Below are 18,838 nucleotides of genomic sequence, written 5' to 3' on the forward strand. Positions count from 1 at the left end.
ATCTGTTTTTAGATCTGGGTTCAAATTTGGCCTTAGTACTTCCTATCTGTGTGTCTTTGGGCCAGCTGAGGAGCCTTTCCTAGCCTCCAGTTTCTTCATTTGTCAAATGAGTTTCTCAAGATTCATGTAAAGATTGAATGAGAGAGCATATGTAATTCTCCATGTATGGGGTCAGACACAAGGCAAAAGCTCAAAGTCAGGACCCCTCCCCCATGCTGTATCATCCTTCTCTTCTACCTATTGCTTCTGACACTAAGTTGTAGAGCTTCTTTTTTAACACTGATGCACTGAAATGAGTTTGGAAACTAGGAAATAATCCTGCTGCTGTAATTCAAATCCTGATGTCATTTTTATGTATTTCTTTACAAATTGTTTTTCATATGCATACATGGTTTTGCAGAGATGCAGTCAGGAAACACATGCAATTTTGTGCCCTACCTTTTCTTTTCCTTAACATTGTATCTTAAGCATTTTCCTGCATTGCTGTTTATCATAGTTTTTTTTGTAATGATTGCCTTCTATTCCATGCTGTACCTGTATCGTAAGTTAGCTAAGTTGTGATCTCCTATTTGTAGACATCAAGTTTGCTTCCAGTTTTTTTTATGTTATCCTGCAGTGTACATCTTGTGTATACAGTTTCTTGGTTTGGAACTTTTAAATGTGGTGGCTTTGTAGCAGAACCAGGAAGATAACCTAGGGAATGAAAGCCTGTCGTTTCTGTTGTTATTCTTTTATCTTTTTAGTTTTCCCCCCATTAGAGGACCATAAGTCAAAGAACCCCAGTGACTTTTATTTCATAGAAATAGTCATTAAAAAAAAAAGAAAGAAAAAACCTGAGCACTAATATAAAACAGAAAAGTGGGAAGCTGTGTGGTTGGGTTGGTTCCCACTGCCTTTTGAAACCAAAAATGCCACTCGAATCAATAGTTCCTTGTGGTTATAAAGGTGTCTAGTCACTCCCTGGAGCTGCTAATGTACAGATGCAAGTGGGTTCGTGCATTCCATTTCTGGAAGGAAAGTGTGCGTTGTGACAGCAGAAACTCTCCTGTACTGATATTGGTGACTCCTGCATAATGACTTTGTTAATTGCCTCCTGCTGGCCGGGTGCTGGGGGAGCCTTCAATGTCTGAACATCTATGGAGCCTTTCTTTAAAATGTCAGGATAGAGCTTGCACTTTCTGAGCCATCTCTCATGTCTCGCTGGGCAGGAAAAGGCGACGGGGAAAATGTCAGCCCTGGGATGAGATTGACCAGAGCCAAGAGAATCAGAACTTCCCCCACCTTGGCTCTTGGCTTTTAGAAATCATTAACATTTCAGCGTGGGTGATCTTGTGAACCAGCTACCTTTCCACAGCCTTTTTCTGAACTCCTTAGCATCTTTTCACCTTTTCATTGAATTACAAACTAGTCTAGCGGGAAAACCAGTATCAAGTTGCTTATCTAGGTCACTTTTGAGTGTACTTGAGGAAGGTTTTGCACAAGAGTTATAAATACACACTGCAGAGTATCATATAGATAATCCTGTGATGTAACACAGATGATGTGTAGTTACCATTCATTCTTCAGGGAACATGGAATACGGTGATTATAATTTATATTGTTTCAGTGGCCTGGTCTATCCTTAGCAGGCTGGGGAGAACCATTTATATTTTTTAGCTTTTTTTTTTCTTTTTTTTTTTAAATCTATGGCTCTGTCTTCCAAATCATTTGGATAACATGCATTCGGCTGCTATACACAGCTTTAAATGAGGATTGCTGTGGGCCAGGGAATATTTATCATCACTATCAGCTCCCCCTCCCTAAATATTTATTTCAGATTTTATTTTGCTGCTGGCTTTATGCTGCCCATATTTTATCTTCTATTTAAAATAAAATATGTAAAAGAAGAAGCTTGGTTTGGGAGCACAGGGTCCTGAGTTTTAAACTTGCCTCAAATTTCTACCAGCTCTGTGGTCTCGGGTAACTTTCTTTACTTCTCTGAGTAAATCAGAATATATCACTATAGCTCTATTTCTATTCTACTTCCATTCTCCAATAATGTTTTTTCAACCTAGTTTTATATGAGGATGAAACTGAATAATATAAATGAAGCACTTGGCATGTAGTGTCATTCAAATAATACTAATTTTTGCGTTATGATTTTGATTATTACAAAGGATAAAGAAGAGTGGCCACTCGATCATATGTATTTCATGGGCTGACTCTGACTGAGAATGTACTGTGTCCTTTGGAAAGGGGAGAGCAGAGCAAACTACTTCTCTCACTTCCTCTCCCTGCTCCCATAACCCAGGACTATAGAATTAACCACCCACCTAACAATACAGCAAAAGAATGAAAGGGTCACTAGCATAACTTATATTTAAAACCTTGGATCACAGATTAAATATCCCCTTTATTCTGGCTTTAAGATGACTTTGCTCTATTCTCACTCATTTGTGGGAGCTAACAATCAAAACAATTGAATTCATGGAGATAGAGAATAGAAGGATGGTTACCAGAGGTTTGGAAGGCTAGTGGGAGGTTTGGAGAGAGGTGGCATGGTTAACGGTTACCAAAAAAAAATAGAATGAATAAAGAACTGTGCTATTTGATAGCACAACAGGGTGACTATCGTCAATAATAATTAAACTATACATTTTTAAATAACTAAAAGTATAACTGGATTGTTTGTAACACAAAAGATAAATGCTGGAGGGAGCGGATGGATGCCCCATTTTCCATCACGTGATTATCATGCATTGCAAGCCTGTTATCAAAATATCTCATGTATCCCATAAGTATATATACCTTCTATGTGCCAACAAATTTAAAAATTTTTTAAAAAGATGACATTACTGGTTGAACTTCATGTCTCTGAATCTCTGCTTCATCCTGCTTCTTACTTTCCAGGTAGCCATTTCTCAGCCCAACCTCGGTGACCCTGGGTTTCCTTCGCTACCCACCAGCCTCTGAAGTTAGTTTGGGATGGTTAAATCTCCTGAGAGATTCAGGCTAATTTGGAGTTGAATACAGAGCTTTGCTTTCCCAGATAGTTTTCAGGAGTGCATCTTCCATAGGCCACGGAAACAATTGGCCAGCCTCACAGCTGTGTTGGCCTCTGTGATTGCCAGGGGGACACAGTGGAGAGGAAGGGGTGCCAACACCCGCCCCCGCCCCATGTCTCCCCCACCCTCATAGCTGTGAACTGTCCTGCCCTCATTAACTTCCCTGGGACCCCAGACCTGTTGATTGCTTTCATCTGCAACACTTTTTTCCCTGGCTTATTCCCACCCCTATCCCCAACGTATCTTTTTTTTTTTTTTTTTTTTTTTTTTTAAGCAAGGACTTATTTGCATCTTGTTAAATATAAAAGAAAGCTGTGACAATAAAAATGTTTCTCTTCACAAAGCTGTGAGAGTTCTATTCATTCTGGGATTAGTTAATTCTCATGACCTTTTAACAAGACAGCGCTATTGCACACTTAGATGAGATAATTGATTCTAATGGGGAAAGAAGCACTGCTCACTTAGCTGCATATATCTGATTTATCTGTAGCTCAAACAATTTCTCCGTTACCTTTGGAGTTGCTAATATATAGATTAAGTAAGAAGGTAAACAGAATTTTGAGCTAATGCAGCCTTGGAAATAGCAGAATATTCACTGCTTCCAGGCAGGTTAACTGTTAAAGTATTATTGTCACCTACATAGGAGGTAGAGGAGAGCGGTGCAAAGCACCTCACCTGGTACTTGGTACCAAAAAAGGTGCTCAATAAATGTCAGTGACTATTGTCGTTATCATTATAAGCAGTGCAAATGCAATGAATGGTTATCACATATAGTTATCACACATGTGTACAGTTTGCAAAGCATTTTACCACGTATTACCTCATTAGATACAACAGTGTTCTGAAGCTTTCTATGTTCATTGCTCAGATGAGAAGACTGCAGCTAGGCAGTGGCAGCTGAGATTCAAAACTAGTTTCTTTCCTCTGGTCCCACACACCTTCTCCTGCACCACAGTAACCAAAGAAAAAACAAAGTGTGGGATCTCGTTGCTTTCACCCGAGCATGGCCTCCTGGCTGAAGCAGACTTGTGTGTGTTCCCCATGGCTTGTGTTCAGACTAGAAGTCAGACGGGTATGCTGTGCTCCAGTCCCCTTGATAGATTTTTTGTGTGTCTTGACGGCAGTCACACAGCCCCTCAAAACCACCATCAGTGATACCTTCATACACTGGGGCCAGGTAACAGAGTTTCCTCTCTATTTCACAGGATCCTGTGTTACTGCCTAAAAAGAGACTTAAAAGCCTTGGAGGCTGATGTACAAAAGGGGGATGTCTTTGTAACACCAAGCCTGCTAGGTACACCAAGCAAGAGGCGGCCTAGCTAAGTGGGCAAGCCTGGGCCTTGACGCCAAGAAGACTGACAGTGCGTGATTTCAGGATAGGAACAGTTTGGAATTCTAGTCTAGACTCTGCCACCTGTTAGGCATTTAATCTTGTGTGTGTTAATTAGTCTTGTTGTGCCTTAGTTTCTCCATCCATAAAATGGGGCTATTAATACCTTGTAGGATTATTGTGAGAGTTAAAGGAATTATTGCTTGTAATGCTGTCAGCCTAATGCCTGGCATATCATTAAATACTCAGTAAATGATAGTTTTATGACTATCATAATTTTAATTAACCTTCTGAGCCTTAATATGCACCTCTGTAAATTCGATCTGGTGAGGTTGCCATGAGGATTAATATATACAGGTTCTCCCCGCATACTGCCTGTCACAGTAAATACAATTACTATGGGCCTTCATCTCTCTGAAGATCCTTCCCTGTGTTCTTCTAGCCCCGCTAGCGGGTCAGGCACCCCCTCCTCTACGCCTTCTGGTCCTGCTGAAGAGAATTTGTTATTTGTCTGTCTTCCCTACTTGACTCATTGAAGCAGGGACTCTCTGATTCCATTCTGGCTCTCCAGAATCTGCCATGGAGTGGGCTTTCAGACAGTGTTCACCAAGCAAAGGAGTGAATGCTACATCCAGGGTGCGGTGAGGGTCCGGGGACTTGAATGCTTACTTCGGTGTATGGGGAATTCAGGTGGGCATCAGAAGAGGTGAACCTGGACCACTGACAAAGCCCAAGCCTGGAATCCTAAAATGGGATTTCAGCAGATATTTTGTGCTAGATCACATTTTTGGAGATGAGCTTCCTAGCCTTCTCAAGCATGTATATCTCAAGGGACAATGTTCATTCTTTGACGCCTTATGGTCTCTTTCTAGATTGTTGTACAAGACTTTTTAGCAGTTGCTACCTTGGAAAATGTATTTCAAACAGAAATATGTGCACATGGCACAAAATGAAAATGTGCAAAAGGTATACAGTGAAAAGCAAGTTTCCCTCCTACCCCCAATCCATAGTATCTCTATCCTTCATAGGACACAGCTACTGTTACCAGTCTTTCATATTCTACCAGAAATACTTCCTACATTTCCCGGAATTTTTAAACCCAAAGGTAGTATATCAAAAACACTTCTGCATGTTATACTTTTCTTTCCACAAAAATACATAAAGAACCTCTTTATTCTTTTTAATGGTTGCATCCAATTTTGTTGTGTGGATTTTACTTACTTTTCTTGCCCCTTATCAGTGGACTGGTTTCTAATATTTTGCTATAACAAATTATGCTGCAGTGAATAACCTTGTATGTACATCATTTAGTACATGTTTAAGTATATCTGGAGAAGGAATTTCTAGAATTGGAAGCTTTATGTCCCAGGATAAAGGGTATGTGTATTTTAATGTCACTAGCTTTTATCAAATTGCCCTCCATAGATTTTGTACATCATATTCTCACACCAGTTAAGTATGGGAATGCTTGCTTTCCATTCTCTGCCAATACAGTATATTTTCAACCTTTTTTATCTTTGCCAAACCATATGTGAAAAATAGTATTTCAGAGTCTAACTTACATTTCTTTTACTATGAATAATGCCAAGAGTCTTTTCATATGATTATGAGCTATTTGTATTTCTTATCCTGTAAACTGTTCATATCCAATGCCTATTTTCCTACTGAGTTGTTGGACTTTGCTTATTATTTGTACAAGTTATTTTTGTGTTAAGGAAATTAACATTGTCATACCAATTGCAGTTTTTCCCCCAGATTGTTATTTATCTTTTGAAGCAAAGACCAAGACCTCCTGAGACTCCCCGATCCTGCCTACTCCCAGTTCCACCAGACTGTGAGCCCCCTGAGGGCAGGGTTTTAACCTTGATCCTCTCTGACCCCAGTCTCCTTTGCAGGGCTAGCACTACAAGAGCTCCCTTTTGGGGGCTACTTGTCGAACTGAACTGAATGTCTGTGTTCCCCCACCCTGCCCACCTTTCCCTTATGGCTTGGGAGTCCCGTTTCTGCCTCCAGCAGAAAAAGATGACTTTTCTCATTGCTCACCACAGCCATGCACCTGTTTGGCCTAAACTGGCACCTGCAGCCGATGGAGGGGCAGATGTATGAGATCACGGAGGACACAGCCAGCAGTTGGCCTGTGCCAACCGACGTCTCCCTATACCCCTCAGGGGGCACTGGCTTAGAGACCCCTGACAGGAAAGGCAAAGGAACCGCAGAAGGTAGGGTTGCTGTGTTGTCCGTGTCGTGAGTCCTCTGTGTCTGCCTCTAAGCTGAGGAGCCCTCCATCACGCGTGTGCGTCCTGTGCCTGGCTCACAGCTCCATGCTCTGGTGCTTCCTCCATCCTTCCACACTCCACGCCAGCTGCCAAGCTGCCAGTCCACCTGTGTCTTCATTGCAGTTCCTTGTCACTGAGAGCTCATGGGGGGCTCAGGCAGGGCTCATGGTGCTCAGCAGAATCCCATCCCATGCCTTGAGGGAAGCATTAGGGGCTTCACACTGCTGGGGTGGCCATCTTTGTGTGGGGTGAGAGGAGCTCTTCTGGGCAAACCTCATGGGACAGATGGGCATCTGTGGGAGCAGGGTATGGGGAGGCAGGTAGATAGGGTGTTGTAATGGAAAGATTCTTGGGCTCTTGTGGTTTAATAGAAACACCAGTTCAAGTGGTCTGGCATTTACTAACTCTGTGACCTTGAGCAAGTCACTTATTTGGCTGAGCTTCGGTTTCCTCATCCACAATGATAACAATAATCATTAGTGTTCGTACAGCATGTTTGTTTTAAAACTTTTTGTCAAAAACATTTCACATTTAATTCCCACAGAGATCCTATGAGATAAGTATAATTATTTTATAATTATTCTACGTGTAAAAACTAGAATTGGTAAAAGGATTGCACTAATTAAGTGACTTGGCCAGAGTCACACAGCCAGTAAATGGTAGAGTCTGGGATATGAGCCCAGGTCTGTGACTCCAGGGCTCTTGCTATCTCCATAAGCTTCCCCACTTGACTTATCCCAAGGTTACAAGACCCTGAAGGAGATGTGGATGTGAAATTCTATTGTACAATGAGACATGCATATTTCCTATCAATGATAGAAATGGTGGTGGCATTGGGGTTGCTGTTCTTGAGTGGGATATCCACAGGGCCATGTTCTGAATGTCCTAGAAATATTTCTAACATGCCATGGACACTATTAGCCAATAGTGGCCCAGACTCACAAAAATTGACACCCAGAAAGATGTCTGAGCTAATAACCCAGCCTGGTTGTCATTCTGGGCAGTGTGGCATTCCCTTCTCCTGCACCTGCTATGGCCTGCTTTCTCTCCCTGTGACCCTTCAGTCAACACATTGACAATAGCTGCCTCTGACCTTCACTGCTTGCATCTTCTTTTCTCTCAGTTGACCTTTGGGTCATAGCATCTGAGCCTCTCTGCCCTTGCAAGGATTTGCCTTCCTGGCACCAGTTTGTTTAACAGGGTGGCATATACTTAGTCAGAGTATCTACTCATGACCTCTGAAATGAGGATCCTGAGGGCCAAAGTCAACTCTTGGCTTCTGGTCATCTTTAAGGGAAGTGGGAACTGGAATCATTTCCACACAGAGCCCCTGCCCACTATTTTGAGGGACAAAGCCAGTCCTCTCATTTGCAAAGATTTTAAGTCTTAAAATGCTAAATAATGTACACTTTCTTTGCCTCTTAATAGGATATGGAGGGAGGAATCATGAATGGGACCATGGGAAGAGCTCTGGGTTAGAAGTCAGAAGCCCTGAGTTCAAGTGCAGCTGCAGCCACTGACCTGTGGTATCACCTTAAGCAAATCCCTTGAACACACTTTCTGAGAGTCCTTTTCCTCCTCTTCAAAAGGAGAATATTGAGCTAGATTCTCTCTAAGGTGCATTCTAATTTGTAAGGTCTACATATGAAAATAGTAACAGAATCATATAAGTAACCAGATGGCTCTTCAGAATTTGTCACATTGGCCCTGTCCATGGTCCTGCCTGTTGACTAGTGGTGCCCATGTCAGCTTCTAGTGTCAGATGCCATGGGTTAATACCATAACGTGAAGACTGTCTTTAGATCAGCATGTACAAATGTAGATTTAAAATATGCTTAACCCTCAAGGAACTGGTAAAGGATCTCATTTGGCAAGATGTATTTTTTTCCTTCTATGATCTCTATCAGACATTGTTTAAACAGGAGTCGAATCTATCTGAAATCTCTCGCTCTAATGAAATTAGTCTGTGGGTTGTTTAGGTTTTGTTTCGTTTTTGCAAGGAACAGGAGGTGCAGATAAGAGATAAAATAAAATTGCACCAGATTATTGGTTTATTTTAATTGGAGTATTTTTGCTTAAAGGGATTATGTGTCATTACTGATGCAAATGCAAATCCTGTTTGCAAACCCCTTCAATGCAGCACTGTGCTGTAGAGTGGTCAGCATCAGAAGCAATCACTGTGACAAAAATACATCAGACTGGAAACCAGAGGACAAAGCTTCCTGTAGTTTATGTGAGACCACGATGTTCTTCATTTCTTTTGCCCTGGTCAAACCAATGTCTACTTAGTTTATGTTTTTCATTGTGATGTTAAAAATGCATTTCCCTAGATCATCTCAATGGAGAAAGTCTTTAACTCTGATGTGAGCACATATTTCTCATCCTTTCTGAGGGTATTCAAGAAGACAGCTGATTCCACAATTAAGATTAGAGTCTCTGCTTCACAATGATGGAGAAAGCAATGTAGTGTGATAAAAAAGGGGTAAATGGGCCTTGGAGCCAGACAATATAGGATGTTAATCCTGACCCTGCTTTATATTGACTCTATTAACTCATGACGCTTACTGCATCTCCCTTGACCTTCCTCATCTGTAGAACAAGGATAACAATATCTATCCATTCAAAGCCTAGTGTTGAAGCGGCGTTCAACAAATATTAGTTCTCTTCTTATCCACTCAAATCCCAAGCCATTCCATATTAGTTATTAAAATCCTAGAAGTCCAGACTAATTAACATTCTCTCCCTGCCACAGATTCTGCAAAGGTTTGAGGTATTTTTGAATATTTTTAAAGAATATATATTTCTTATTTATATGAATTTAATATATGATAATCCAAGAATTGTAAATGTTCATCATGTGTTTAAGAATAATATGAAACTGCAGTTCATACTATATTTTCCAAATGACTGTAACCATTCCAGGGTTGTGATGGGACAGAAACCAAATACAGCAGCTTTTCGAACTAAAGCCACAAGAACTTGTGTTATGCATTCATGCGGAAGGGAAAAAACACATTGAATAAACAAGCATTTCTGATGGTTGAATTGGTGGGCTTGAGATAGCATTTTCTTCTTTCTGCAGTGAAATAAAAATTGCCCATGAATTTGAACCATGCAAATTGCTGTGCGCAGGCTCAGCTGGGCTCTCCAAAACGGAACAGCTTATTTTGATAACCAAATAAATTTCAAGCAGTTGCTAAGGAAACTAAAGAATTCTTCATGCAAGTTATTGCATTGAAAAGAACCAAAAAGGTGGAGGGAGGGAAAGAACATTAGTTGATTAGGAATTTAGAACCTATATAGATATATCTCAGTTCAAGAAAGTAAAGGCTGTGATTGGGAAGTGCATGAAATTTCAATTCTTCCAAATCTTGCTTTTTGACTGAGCTATCCAATCATTTTAGCAATTCATTAAGAAATTTCTTTTATAGACATGATTGCATATTTGCACAGCATTGCTATAGGAAGCCTGAATCTATCTAACTTTACAAAGCAAAGACTGGACTATTACAAGTAAAATCTGCCTTGTGAAGCCTCATCTTGCTGTAGGGAGCCCTAATTGAGACCTAAGCTTTTTGCAGTGTCTGTTAAGTCCCTGGGGACACCCAGTGTCCTTCTCATGAATGCCTTGAGACCCTGACTATTGCCTTTTAACTTTTGGACCTGTTTGTAGGTTCCTGATTCATACCAATGATCTTCTAATACCCTAGGATGCCAGGAAGTTTTTTAATGGGCCTCGGATCTACCTGGTCAAGCTCTGATATTTAGCCTGCTGAGGCTGTGAATCCTATTGGACTCTTGCTCTTTAAGAAGGTCAATGCACCCCACCACCATTGAGAAAGTCTTTGTAGTGTTTTAGTTAACCATTCATCAATTTGATCCCTTCAGAAGCTATATTTTAATAAGTAAAGAGGGATCACAAAATGGTTTCTTAAGGCTTCTGAGCCTCCATATACGGATGTTAATGTTGCTCTGAGAATTAACTGAACTGATACACATGAAGGTACCTGTCACTGTGGTTGGAGCTCATCAAGTGGAAGCCAATATCACTAGTAATACTACTACCTCTACCTTTATTGCTATTTCCGCCATTAAAATCTATTACTATTTATATCTTCCAGAATGTAGGTAGGGATAAGAAGAATTGTATACACAAGACTTTGCCTCCAATTGCCTCCAGCCTCTCCTCTCCCTTATGATTCCACCACTGGTGGCTTTTGCTTCATGGTGGAGGATATTTTGTAACCTAGTGTTCACAGCTTGGTGCTCAGAATTAAGGACAGAAAGTGTAAGGCAATACAGATTTTTAACAAGCAAGACAGAAGGAAGGCATTTCACTTTCCTAACCCTCAGCCCAGCCCATCTCATGACTCTTTCCCCTCAGGTAAAGGTGATCAGCGGGCTGTTAGCTTTTCCCCCTCAGCAGCTCCCAGCCTGTCCCTATGGTGGGATTTGGAGACCACTGGTGACCAGAGGCTCTCAAGGTCCTGATGGAGGATATGCCCTAGAGCAGAGTTCACTGTTTTTATTTCAGCATATACACACTCAAGACAATTCCTCCCTCCCATCCAGCTCACCTAGGTGAAATACTAAAGTGCTAGAAAAGCCCCCTTTTGTCACCTCCTCTGGGGTAAGAGCCAACTTATTTATGCCTGAGGCCTGCAGACCTCTGACTTATAAGGCTGCAAAACCTAGTTGACACAGTCACTGTCTCCTAAAAATACGCTCATTGAGGGAGAAAATGAACTGTGCAGGGTTCTCTGGTAGCATGCTAAAATGGGGGAGCAGTTTTCCATTATTTATTTTCAGACATGGGAATTATTTGACTTCAGACAATTTTCAAATCCCATCAGGTCAGACTCCCACCTACTCACAAAGGAAACGCATCCTTGGAATTAGCAGTGTTGTGCTTATTTCTTTTCAGTTTCTAGGAGGAAAAAGCTCAGAAGGCATCTGCTTTGTTTCATTCTCCCTCTTAGTTCTGCCTCCCCAGCAAAATTAAAAGCTGATGGCAGACTATTTCCTCCTGGAATATAGAATGGCTGTGGTATTGGGAACCCAAAAATCAGATAAGAAAGAATGTAAATAATTCTCTTCCATCTCAATGAATTGTGAATTTGGGTTCTGCCTTTGAACTTTGTGAATCACAGCATGATGGTTTGTGTATCTATATTTTTCAAGGTAAAAGTCTGAAGCAAATTCCTTCCATAAAGGAATTAAAAAGCAAACTCTTTCCCATGCTAATGACAAAATACTAGTGGTACTTTTATTGATAGTGCACATTTTAACTTTTTTGTTGGCATATTTTTAATTAAAATGACATTTAACAGTTTGAAGCTAAAAACCTGATGTTTCTGCCTAGGAGTTTATAAGGGAATGATAACATATGGAGAAGTTTAACATTTAAATTGAATTTTATTATTTAAAACAGTAAAATATTTTATGACTACAACAATGCCCTGCCAGACTTCATTTCAGCATCAAATGTGCTTTGTAAGGAGTCTTACGAAGCTAGGGGGAAAGAAAGGCATTTTAATTTCCTATTCCCCAAATGCTGTTTACAAAAAGTTCCGAAGTGTGTTTTCTTTACAAATGAATTCTTGTTCTCCGAAGTGTCTCTTCGAACATCTCTAACATCACAAAAAAAATCCTTGGAACCAGGATACCCAGGAAGTCCTTCGTAACAACAAATAAAATACAGCCTGTTGACTTGATGCTGGTCTTTCCGTGTGCTAAGGGTGGTCTTCCTAACATCCCTAGAGTCTCTCCTCTTCCTTCTCAACCCTTCAGGGGGCTGATGTCTGGCAGGAAGTTAGGGTTTGTATTTTTCACCTATGAGTGTGTTTAATTACTAAGTAGAGGGAATTTGATAAGCTGCTTTCCTTCCTTGCATTTGTGGTGCCCCCAGAGAGCTGTCACCCTCCTGATTGGTATAGAAATGGCCAAGAGACTTTACTCATGGCACCCTGCACGGATGCTGGGCACAGGGTTGCGAGCCTGGGTGGAATTTCCAACTATCGCATAGGCTTGGTGTGTGAACTTGGGAAATCCCCTCAGCTTGACCCATTGTAGCACAAAAAATGATATTTACCCTCATCCAAAGACAAAGGAACATTTTGCAGAAATATTTCCTCTTTTCAGAAGTATCTTTTCCTCATCTTCCCCAGCCCCTAACCCTGCCCTAAGCACAACCCCCATCCACATATCTTAGCCTCAGAATTTGGCTTCCAATATATACACAAATTAGTGAGCTTTTTAAATACCTTACTCCACCAAGTCATGCTTCCCACTGCTGGGGAATCATTCTGACTTGGAAAATTAATAACACTTCATTCCCCTATCCTTTCTATTTTACCATGCACCCCTTAACACACCAAATCACAGAGCTATTCTCATGTGACCACAAATGATTATTTTTAGGATCAAAATATATCTTAACAAGCTGTGGAATTATGCAGTAAACAGATGGCCCTTGGGGAGGACCCATACTGCTTTGGAAGAATGCGTATTTTTAGCAGAATAATTTGAGCATCGCTGGGGGGAAAGAAAGTTCTGGACCTTTTTCCTCCTCCATGTGGGAAGGGCCAGGGTGGGGAGGAAGCTGACAGCAGAGCATTGTAGAGAAGGATGTGAGGCTAAGGAGAGTCCCGGGTGTTCAGATGCCTTGCTTTCTCGTTTCCCATGTGGCTAACTGAGATGTCTTTGTCTTCCCTTCCCTGTGTCTTGGTAGGAAAGCCCAGTAGTTTCTTTCCAGAGGACAGTTTCATAGATTCTGGAGAAATTGATGTGGGGAGGCGAGCTTCCCAGAAGATTCCTCCTGGCACTTTCTGGAGATCTCAAGTGTTCATAGACCATCCTGTGCATCTGAAATTCAATGTGTCTCTGGGAAAGGCAGCCCTGGTTGGCATTTATGGCAGAAAAGGCCTCCCTCCTTCACATACACAGGTAACCAGAACCCCACATACCCTGTTGATCTGCATGGGCTCCTACCTCACATCTTAACCCAAAGTTAAGAAGGCCAATCCGGAGCCTTAAGCCTGAAGGGACATTTATATATGTTATAGCCCATTCATCATGTACTCCCTCTCAGACCCGCCCTTTCAGATGAGTAAGGTTATATCATGGGCTTTTTAGGAGGAAGGAATTCTAGGAAATCTCTTAACAGCCTTTCTGCTATTACCTAGTCTCCTAAGTTAAATTATCCAGAAAATGTGATCTAGAGAAAAAAGCATGCAGTTTAGAATCAGACAGATTTGAGTTTGAATCCTCTTGTTATCAGCATTATAACCTTGGCTCCATCACTTAGCCTCTCAGAGCAAGTTTCCTCATCTATCAGATGGTGATAACAATACCCACTAGGCAGGGCTGTTGTGAAGAATAAAGAATAACATTTATAAGGCAGCTAGTGCAGGACCTGGCTCAGAATAAACGTTTCTTCCCTAGTCTTTCTCATTCCTTCTCTCCTTCAGGGTTACACATTGACTCAGACACATGCACACCAGAAACACTGAAAAAAGCTTGTCCAGGATGACTGACATATTACCAATCATGATTAATATACAACAGACACTTGTGCAAGGTCCTGCCAGCGCTGGAACTGGAGTAATGTAAATCATAGGCATCCATCGGGCATTCCCAGGCCAAATGCAGTCTTCCTAGCCCTGCTAGTTATTTAAGATTTTTAGTTAAAAGATGGTATGTTTGCTAAAGAAGGAATCACAGAAGAGCCTTAAGCCCCTATTGACTGCAGACTGGTATGCTAGTCCTGGCCTCATATCTCCAGACAGTTTTTCATGAAATTGAATAAATATCTTTTTTGGTTTTTAAAGCTAGCTAGCTTGCTAGATAACTACTCAATTTGCTTGCTAGTAGGCCAGTAGGACTTAACCACCTACTTGTTGTTAACACAGTGTAACTGACTTTTCTGGAGTCTCACATGAGCAGTCTCCCCGATCAACTGGCAATTGTATTTGACACAGCTTGTAATTATTGATAGAATTTTGAGCTAATCCAGTTTAGTTCCCCTAAATTTGCTCCCTGAAACTAGAGCATTCAGAAAGAACCATTGACCAAAGGAAAATAGACATAAATCAAATTTTCATTTGCACATGACTGATGTTCCAATCACATCCAATGCTCCAATCCCAGTCCTAGCCACCTGCCTCTGCTCCCCTCCACCACCCCCTGAGATTGTTGTCATGACTTGCATGGAGTTCAACCAATTGTAAAGTGGCTGGGTTTCTAACCACACACCCGGCATTGAAAAAAAGTGTGTCCTGGTACAGACTCAGCCATGGGAAGACTCACCACTGGTACAAAAAGAACTAAAATAAAATGAGAGTAAAAAATAATCCTCTAATTATGCCTCACTCACAGGAGAACCGGGAGAGTATCACCATGAAAAAATGGGATCTGGGGAAGAGTTGAGTTGGTTGATCAACCTTCCTGCACCCTTAGCCTCTTTGGGCCCTTTTTGCCTCTCTTTGTGTTTCCCAATATCCTCTTCAGGAGAAGCCCCGGGAAGGACACTGGTGTGTGGTGGAACAGACCCACTGCTAACTGTGCTTGCTTTGTCTTTCAGTTTGACTTTGTGGAGCTGCTGGATGGCAGGAGGCTCCTAACCCAGGAGGCGCGGAGCCTGGAGGGGACCCCACGCCAGTCTCGGGGAGCTGTGCCCCCCTCCAGCCATGAGACAGGCTTCATCCAGTATTTGGATTCAGGAATCTGGCACCTGGCTTTTTACAATGACGGAAAGGAGTCAGAAGTGGTTTCCTTTCTCACCACTGCCATTGGTAAGGGAGCCACACCCTCTGGAGGCTGTGGGATATTGTCTCTTTGGGTGGGAGGCCGCATGGAGATTCTGGGACTGACACTAACAAGGGGATGTCAGAGCTGTGGATGGCCCTGGAGCTTGGCAGGAGACCCTCCTGACTGGGCCTGCTGCGCAAAGAATCGCCCGCCCTTCTGAACTGGCACCTGAGCCCAGGGCTGCTTGTCTCCTGCTGTCTGTGGTTGGTGTGCAGTGCATTTCAAGATGGGGGTGGAATTGTGAGACACGAATCCTGGACAAGCCACACAGATGCAACATCTCTCTTCTTGGCACTTCTCTCCCACGTATTTGTCTTCAGAGTCTCACTTGGTTCACCTCACTGTTTGTGGTTTGGGTTTTGTTTTGGTTTTCATTCTTTTTTGTTTTGGAGCCAACAACCCCTGGCCAATGAGAAAAGAGGATACAGGCTTGAAGAGAGAGTAAGAACGGTAGTGCAAAAGGCTGGATGAACCACGCCATCAGTCAGACTGGGGTTTTGTTGAGAATAGAGATGTCCTAATCTCTGACAAAGAATGGGCCCTTATGTGCTAAATGAGTGCTTAACACCTTCACTGTCCCTTGCAGTGGAAGAGGGCCTCAGCTTCCAGTTCACCCTGAGACCCTGGGCCAGCGCATAAGCCTGTGGGTTTCTGGGAAGCCTGGTACCCTATTTAAAGAGTTTCTCTTCTTTACTGACACATTGCACAGAATGTGTCCACCTCTTAGACTGCCCTAGTGTGCTGGAGGACGTGATGGTCTTGGCGGTTCGAGTCAGAAAACATCTTTTTCTGAGTTTATATTAGAAACACTATGACATAGTCTGGAGATAAAAAATCCCTACAGGAAAATAAAAGTTATGGAAGAATATAACTGCATTAAACAGAACACCTGGGAATGGGGTTTCTGCTTAATGAACAGTTCTACGTGGTCTGGAGTTCACCTGAAAACTCTCTGTCTCAGTCATTGGCTAGGAGTCTCTCTGACATGGAAAAATGGAGTCTGATAAAAATTTGTGAATCCAGGTTAGATGTGATGGCTCATACCTATAATCTCAGCACTTTGGGAGGCAGAACCAGGAGGATTGCTTGAGGCCAGGAGTTCAAGACCTGCCTGGGCAACATAGCAAGATCCTCATTTCTATAAAATAATAATAAAATTATCCAGGTGTGATGGTGCATGCCTGTGGTCCCAGCTGCTCAGGAGGCTGAGGTGGGAGGATCCCTTGAGCCTAGGAGATTGAGGTTGCAGTGAGCTGTGATCATACTACTGCATTCCAGCCTGGATGACAGACTGAGACACTGTCTCAAACAAAACCCAAAAAAATCTCTGAATCTGGTACTAGGTTTCTAAAACTCTTACAAGACCCTGGGTTCTTACTTTTTGTTTTTTAGACCAGGTCTCACTCTATTACCTGGACTGGAATGCAGTATCTCAATCAGGGCTCACTGCAACCTTGAACTCCTGGGCTCAAATGATCCTCCTGCCTTGGCCTCCCAAATAGCTGGGACCACAGGCACGCACCACCATGCCCAGCTAATTTTTGTATGTTTTGTAGAGATGAGGTTTCACCACATTGCCTAGGCTGGTCTCAAACTCTTGGGCTCAAGTGAGCTGCCCAGTTTGACATCCCCAAATGCTGAGGTTACAGGCATGAGCCACCATACCCAGCCCCTGGTTCTTACTTCTAAACAACAGGAGTCATTTTCAGGCCATTTACCACTTACTTGAAATTTTACCCTTTGTGTTGAGACAGAAAGTATCTTCCCATTAAATACAGGGTGTGGCTAAAAAACTTCTGCTCTAAATACAGGCTCAATATGTTATCCTCTTGGCAAAATGAAGGAGGTAGAGGCTTTCAGGCAACTAGCTCTGATGTAGAAATTATCACTTTGTACAGTCCTCGTTTTAGAGATGTCTGTCTGAGCCGCTGGACTCTGAGTGCCTAGAGGGCAGGGCTTTAACAGGATCTTGTCTGCCTCCTGGCATCCAGCCCAGCGGGGTGCAGTGTCACGCAGTGAATGAGGGGACAAGCTCCCCTGGCAGGATTGGCGCCAGCGACTGTCAGGCAGTTGTGGTACTGTTGGTTTCCTGCCTGGATACCTTCTTGTGAACTGTGGCAGGGATTTTGCTCCCTTTTCAGTCTCCAGCACAAACTTGGGTATTGACCTTGCACAAATCACTTGGGGTTCCCAACTTTTAGTTTTTCAGGATTTTGGTATTTGAGGCTGCAGCTCAGAGTCACTGGTGACATTAAGGCTAACAGTATAGCCCGTTCCCTGTCATCAGAGGCCCTAGGCTGGCCGTCATCCTGTTAGGCTGTCACTTGGCAGGGTTTGGGAGGCTACAGGCCCTGATTCTTTTTCCTCTCCAGATAGGATGGCGACAGTTTAGGGACATGATCATCAAGTCGTGGTGGTGCCCGAGTTACAGCTTCATGGTCTCGTGGCCTGATTTCCCTTAAGCATGGTTTACAAAGAAGCATAGAGTAGCACTTGTTCAAAACTAAGGACTTTTACCATCAGAATTCCTTATTTTTAATAACTTAGCATAAATATGAAAGGATATTAATACAAACCCCAGAAGAAAGCCACTTTTAATTAGGATACACATCTTAGAGGAATAAACCATAGGCACAGTGTGGCATCTTTTCCAACCCTTGGCTTGTCAGAGCTTGCTAACCTGTCTTGTCATAATTAGGGGGATGGTCTTGCTTTTCCCTCTGGTTCTGCTATTCTCACCTAAATGTGGACACCTGTCTTCACTTCCTCTTAACCCTGTAATGTATTTTAGGGCCAGTAGGTCATACTATGCTTCTCAGACTTGAGTGAACCACCTGAAAGTCTTGATAAAATGCAGATTCTGCTTCAGCAGATCTGGGTGGGACCTTAGATTCAGCACTTCCAACCTCACCCAGTGATACCAAGGCTGCTGTGGACCACATTTTGAGTGGCAAGTAGTTAGATATAGTACTTTACAGATGTTTCTCAAACACTGTTGAATAAAAGAATCACCTGGGACACCAGGGGAAAATTCACATTCCTGGGCCTTTTCTCAAGAAAATATGACTCAGTAGGCCTGCAGTAAAGCCCAGGGGATCCTGATTCCGGTGTTCTGTCAAGGAAGCTTTGAAGACAGATGCCTTACCAGAACTATTTTCCATTCCTTCCCCACTGTCGCATGTTAGCTCTGCGACCAGAGACAGTTATGCCACCTCTCTAAGCCTCATTCTTCTTGTCTGGAAAATGGAACAATAGTACTTTGCAATCCCCACTGTGAAGATTAAACAGAGAAATAGAAAGTGCTTAGCATAGGCTCTGGGCTACCACAAGCACTCAATAAATGGAAGCTGTTTTAATACTCTCTCCCATCCTTTTTCTCC

The 18,838-nt window shown here is 42.4% G+C and overlaps 1 protein-coding gene across 1 annotated transcript in view; it reads left to right on the plus strand.

Annotated features, from left to right (window-relative positions):
* TENM4 (teneurin transmembrane protein 4) overlaps window positions 1–18,838 on the plus strand; it is a 420,170-nt gene that overhangs the window by 204,729 nt on the left and 196,603 nt on the right. Inside the window, 3 exon segments of the mRNA XM_030918905.1 lie at window positions 6,423–6,593; window positions 13,381–13,595; window positions 15,232–15,442. Of these exon segments, the coding sequence (XP_030774765.1) occupies window positions 6,423–6,593; window positions 13,381–13,595; window positions 15,232–15,442 (597 nt within the window).

The sequence above is a fragment of the Rhinopithecus roxellana genome, chromosome 15, assembly GCF_007565055.1.
Source record: "Rhinopithecus roxellana isolate Shanxi Qingling chromosome 15, ASM756505v1, whole genome shotgun sequence".
In the NCBI taxonomy this organism is placed as follows: Eukaryota; Metazoa; Chordata; class Mammalia; order Primates; family Cercopithecidae; genus Rhinopithecus; species Rhinopithecus roxellana.